This window comes from Etheostoma cragini, chromosome 15, assembly GCF_013103735.1.
Source record: "Etheostoma cragini isolate CJK2018 chromosome 15, CSU_Ecrag_1.0, whole genome shotgun sequence".
Classification (NCBI taxonomy): Eukaryota; Metazoa; Chordata; class Actinopteri; order Perciformes; family Percidae; genus Etheostoma; species Etheostoma cragini.
Genome location: NC_048421.1, coordinates 17,746,109 through 17,751,348, shown reverse-complemented (window position 1 = coordinate 17,751,348; position 5,240 = coordinate 17,746,109). Strand labels below are relative to the sequence as shown.

General features: G+C 40.6%; 2 protein-coding genes across 3 annotated transcripts in view; one reads left to right on the top strand and one right to left on the bottom strand.

Annotated features, from left to right (window-relative positions):
• LOC117958767 (germ cell-specific gene 1-like protein) overlaps positions 1-675 on the top strand; it is a 10,424-nt gene extending 9,749 nt beyond the window's left edge. For both annotated transcript variants that reach the window (XM_034895392.1, XM_034895393.1), the window contains one exon: positions 136-675. In XM_034895392.1, coding sequence (XP_034751283.1) covers positions 136-445 — 310 coding nt within the window. In that variant the 3' untranslated portion in view covers positions 446-675. The remainder of the gene's footprint in view (positions 1-135) is intronic.
• A 2,673-nt stretch (positions 676-3,348) lies between these two features.
• On the bottom strand, positions 3,349-5,045 carry LOC117958769 (protein NATD1-like). Its single transcript, XM_034895395.1, has 3 exons — positions 4,800-5,045; positions 4,079-4,197; positions 3,349-3,979 (listed from the first exon to the last, which is right to left on the bottom strand). Exons 1-3 carry the CDS (start codon positions 4,951-4,953, stop codon positions 3,863-3,865), a joined length of 390 nt encoding a protein of 129 aa, XP_034751286.1. The 5' UTR covers positions 4,954-5,045; the 3' UTR covers positions 3,349-3,862.
• Between the last annotated feature and the right edge of the window lie 195 nt (positions 5,046-5,240).

The following is a 5,240-nucleotide window of genomic DNA, read 5'->3' as shown; positions in this document are numbered from 1 at the left end:
TGCATACACACACATGCAGACATACAGTACCTACTCACAGGCACATGTACACTGTTGGTATGCCGATTTGGTAAGAGTTATTTTATTTGCAGCAGTATGACTTTAGTCTGACGCTGTTTCCGAACCTCTTCTCAGCTTAGCGTGGGGCTCTTTCGGCACCTGCATGGGCTCTGCAGTGACGGCGCTCAACAGGTACACAAAGACCATCGTCGAGTTTAAATACAAGCGGCGGAACATTGAGAAGAGCCTGATGATCAAGCAGAAGATGATGGAGCTGGACCTCCCTGAGCAGATGTGGGACATGTACATGAACACCGTGCCCGCTGACACCGAGGTCCAGCTAGAACTGCCGGTCAATGGCCACAAGCCATCGGCAGGAATGACATATGTGGTCGAAATGGACAATGAACCAGAACCAGAACCACAAAGAGAGGCATATTGTTAAAAATAGAATCACTATCCTCGCCCCTGTTCTACACTGGAACCATTTTCAGGGCTGATTTCCTGGATCTACATTGACTCTTGTTCCTGGATTTCAATTTCTAAAACAGGGTATATAATTGTTTGTTTTGTTGCCACACACCACATGTTTCTAGGAGGCCAGAGCCCAGATTCTTTTTCTGGAAATAATGTGACATGTTCGGCTTTGACACAACATGCATTTCATCAAATCTTTCCATGCGATATTATTTGAGGGAGGAAGGGAAGAGGGCTGCAATTGCAACGTTTTCACACTAATCTGCATCAAGCTGCGGGATGTGCGAGCCGCCGCTACTGCAACACAGATCCTCATGTCTCATGTTGTTATAGTTCAACTTCAGAGATCTTTTGCTGAATTGGCCTTTTTCTTACACTCAAGTTGCACAAAAGTGTGTTCTATTTGATGATGTTTGGTGGTCATCAAACCTTTAAGACGGACAGTGGTTCTCAGTGAGAACTGTACTGTACTACCATAATTGATGGATTACTGAATGGGCCTACTGGGCACAGGCATGGGGGTCAAGGGACGGCACACATTCCTTGTTAGAAAGTCAATCAAACTACAAATAGGCCACAAGGACACACAAAACAATCAGAAAGAGATGGGAAGTGACCACAAAACACACACAATGACCTCAAATGCACAACAAATTATCACAAAGACATGCAAAACAACCCCAAAAAGATGCAAAACAACCACAAAGAGACACAAAACAGCCAGAAAGACACAAAACAACCACGGGACACCCCCAAAAAACCACCACAAAGAAATGCACAACCACAAAAAGATGCATAACAACCACAAAGACACAAAATGATCTATGAAGAAAAAGATAACCACAAACGATGCAGCTGTTTTGTGTCTCTATGTATATCTTTGTGTCTTGCTGCTACCGTGTATGTTGGACGGTTGGGAGGTCTTTTTTTATTGCCTCATATCGTCCATGTATACCACATGCAACACATCTGAGTAGCGATTATTCTTGTGCATCTTCTATGTGTAAGGAGCCGACAACACAGAGTTTAATAATCACGCTGTTTTTGAGGAGCAGATTGGACAAGCTGTTGTCTGCGCTGGGTTCATCTAACAGCTCACATGGAGCTGAGAGGATCAGCTGGCGCTTGTTGCTATATTGATGATCTCTACTTGGCAGGGACATTTACAGTGTGTGCATATGGAAGGACATCTGCAAATATGCTTCAGAAATGGTGTTAAAAAGCTTTTTTCCCACTTTTGATGGTGCACAATCTATCAGCAAAATGCCCGTGTCTATTGGATTTTTGAAAGTTGCTAATTTACACCATTTCTCTGGATGCTCTAATTGTCATTGTTTAAAAATTGATCATTGTATTCAATTTTAAGCTTGAAAATCTGCTTTTAAATCTACTCCCCTGAAACAGCTGCTGTTGCTTTTTGATGGGCTGTCATTGGTGTAATGGATGTTGAACATTCTGCGATTTGAGATATAAAACATACACAGTAATAGACCAAAATAAGACCGAATGGAGTAAGCCTGACATCTATTGGATCAAAAGCATAGGATCTCAGTAGTGTGATATGTGTATTTCTAGCACAACACAGAAATGCATGTATGTGTAATTTGATCATAGCGTTTACTGTTTATTGAAGATGTAAAATAAAAGATGATGAATATTTCTCATGTGAGAAAGACAGCTCCACCAAATTTAATCCAAACCTTGATTAATTGTTCAGTCCCTTCTGGTAAATGTGCAGATCTCTCATCATTAGTTGTGAAGGGCTCCATTCATCAGACCTCTCCCCTGCAGACAACCTGATGCTGTGAGTTATTTATTTCCGCTGCTGTGGTAGCAGAAATTAGGTGGAGATAATACAAGATTTCCTGCATTCACCTAACATCATCTAAGATTCTAGGCTCAATGGAAAAACGAGATGTTTGTGCTACCGGCCCACATTGTGGATCGGGACTCAGGCAGTGTCAACAGCCAATGAAAACGCCAGGTGAGACTCAGACTGGGTACAGAACATGTGAGCTAACAGTGAAGACTAACACAAACGGTAGTACCGGCAGATTATAGAAGTATTCCAATGAAGGCAAATACACTGCCCTAACAAGTCATTAAACCATGCGTCTGGAAAGTTAAAAAAAATAAAAAGTTACCAGTGAGCAGCAAGTTGTGCCAGCGTGCACTCACAGCGGCCTTTCAAAGACCTTCTACAATAGTGTCACGTGATACAGGGATGCAGCAACGGGCATAGCTGTAAAATACGTAAAATAATCATGTTTTATTGTCAGAAAATACATCTCAGAAAGACAAAGTTGTTATTTGTTGTTGTTTTTAAAGTAGCCAGACATTAGCAATATCCAAACATCATGCCTTGATACATATTTCTGTGTCTTGTCCCAATATTGATTAATATTGTAGGCTACTGCTTTGAGAGAACCAGCGCACCACATTTGACAAAGAGGAAAGACCAGACAGGTTAAAGAGACGATTAATTGTTTATTGTAACACAAACAAGATAACTAGTATCAGTAGTGTGAGTGAATCAAAGATGGGTGTGGAAATGACAACTGCAACAGAACAGGTGAAACAAACCCAAACCACGAGGTGTAGAGCCAAGGAGAAGGAGATGGCAGAGAGCCCCAACATGAGGCATGACTGGCTAAACACTTGTATGGTCTTCACTTTCCGGACTCTCTCGTATCCCTCGGGTCAAAATGACCAATGGCTTATTTGGGGTTTTAAAAACAATTCTGAAATAAAATGTTACTTTGTAATCTCTTAACAAATATTGTCTTTATCTCAATATCCAACAATTTAGATAAGATATATGTTTAGGGAATGCAATCAGTCACTCACTAGAACCCAATTGAAAATGGAAGTGCGAGTCATTTTTTTGTCATAAGGTTATAATTCATGTTAAAAACGTGATCATTCTTATCTTCGAAAAAACTTAAGTGGTTATATTCAGAATATAACTTTCTGAATTGAGTCAGGAATACATGTTTATCAAAGAAAATAAGGTAAGGCCATTGATTTTCAGGTGGAAAAAAATTTAACTTGTACCAGTTTTCTTCTTTTGAAATTGAAAATTTGAAATGGGTCAATTTGACCGGAATACCATAGAAGGGTTAAATAGTCTTGGTTGGGGCCTAACATCAATTAACTAACAAACCCTCTCAAACTGCCAGCTCAGTCAGGAAAGCCAGAAAAGCCAACAGCAGGCAGAAAAGGGAGGGGTTTTAACAATGAGCTAAGACTTGTGGATGCTGAACATCAAGTATGGCACGCTTTACATCCTCCATGTGACCTTTGTAGTACTGTGCAACAGTGCACATGACGTTGTGGTTGATTTGAGGTAGTATTCCAGGCTGTAGACTGGAACAACAGGCTGCAGTCAAGTGATTACAAGTTCTTTATAACGTTGTAGAGGGTGGTCCTCTATGTATTTCTTTATATACCAACAAGAGACATGCGCCTTGAGTTTTTCTTCAACCAGGAAGTCCATGGCAGCCTGTAAAACAAACATTAAAGACATTAAATAGGCATACAGCAAAAAATGAATAATACAATAAAATAATTAACGAATAATGCCTGAAAAAGTTAAACTTACTTGTGACAGCAATGCAGCAACACCTTGGCCCCTAAATGTCGCTGGTACATAGGTTGACATTAGATCCACTTCCTTCTCCCCAGTGAATCTGTAGTACAGAACAGCAGAGTCATGGTCGCCTGTGGACAGAGGACACAGAGGACTTCACACTGAAGTTAACATTGCTGCAATAACCATAAGGCAGCTCTTTAGACTGTAAATATATTTATATGGAGATATGTGAGGTATTAAATTGGAACACATATTGCCCTGTGGGAGGCAGCATGGTGCCGTAAAGGCATCTAGACTGCCTGAAATCCCAAACCTCCTTCAAAAATACCTTTATCTCACCTGCTTCTACTGTGTTACAATGACCAGCCAGTTAAAACTCTACTGAAATGTGGTACTTTTGCTGTCAATATGTGTGGCGAACTGTTTGACTTATAGAACTGAATCGTTTAAAGCACAAGTCATTCATATCGACTGTGGAACTTTTGTTCTTTGGCGAAGTCATATTCAATTCCTAGATTTTAAAATGAAGTTCAGTTTAGTGTTCTCTCTTTACAAACGACAGCGTCGATATGAGCAAAATCCAAAAGAATCTGTAAAGAAAAAGCTATATATTCTGACGGTAAATGAATCCATCGTACAGGTCATTGTAGCCAGTGACAGTAGCCTATTTCAGCAGGCCGCGAGCGGACCCCAGGCTCCCTTGACAGGACCTGACCGGCTCTCTGCTTACCAGCCCCGCTGCCCGGAGTGACGGTGAAGCGCCGGTTCTGTCGGTCATGTTCCACCGTTAAACCGCAGCCGGAGCTTAACGTACCAACGGCGGTCGGATGAGACTTCAATCGGAGAGTTAACGCAGTGAGTCTGGAACATATTTTAAACGCCATTTATACGTAAAATATAAGATAATGTAAAAAGACACGTAATACGGAGCAGCATGTAGTAGTAATTGTAAAGACTGACCACTAGATGGCGACACATGCACACAAGACCATTTTCCCCGAGCTTTACAGACTGTATACAGCGTATATACATACTGTATACAGTCTATAGTTCACACAAATATGTGTGTGTATATGTGTAGTGTAAATATATATTTGTGTATATTTATGTGTATATGTGTATATATGTTTGTGTATATATGTGTGTATATTGTGTGTATATATATATATAT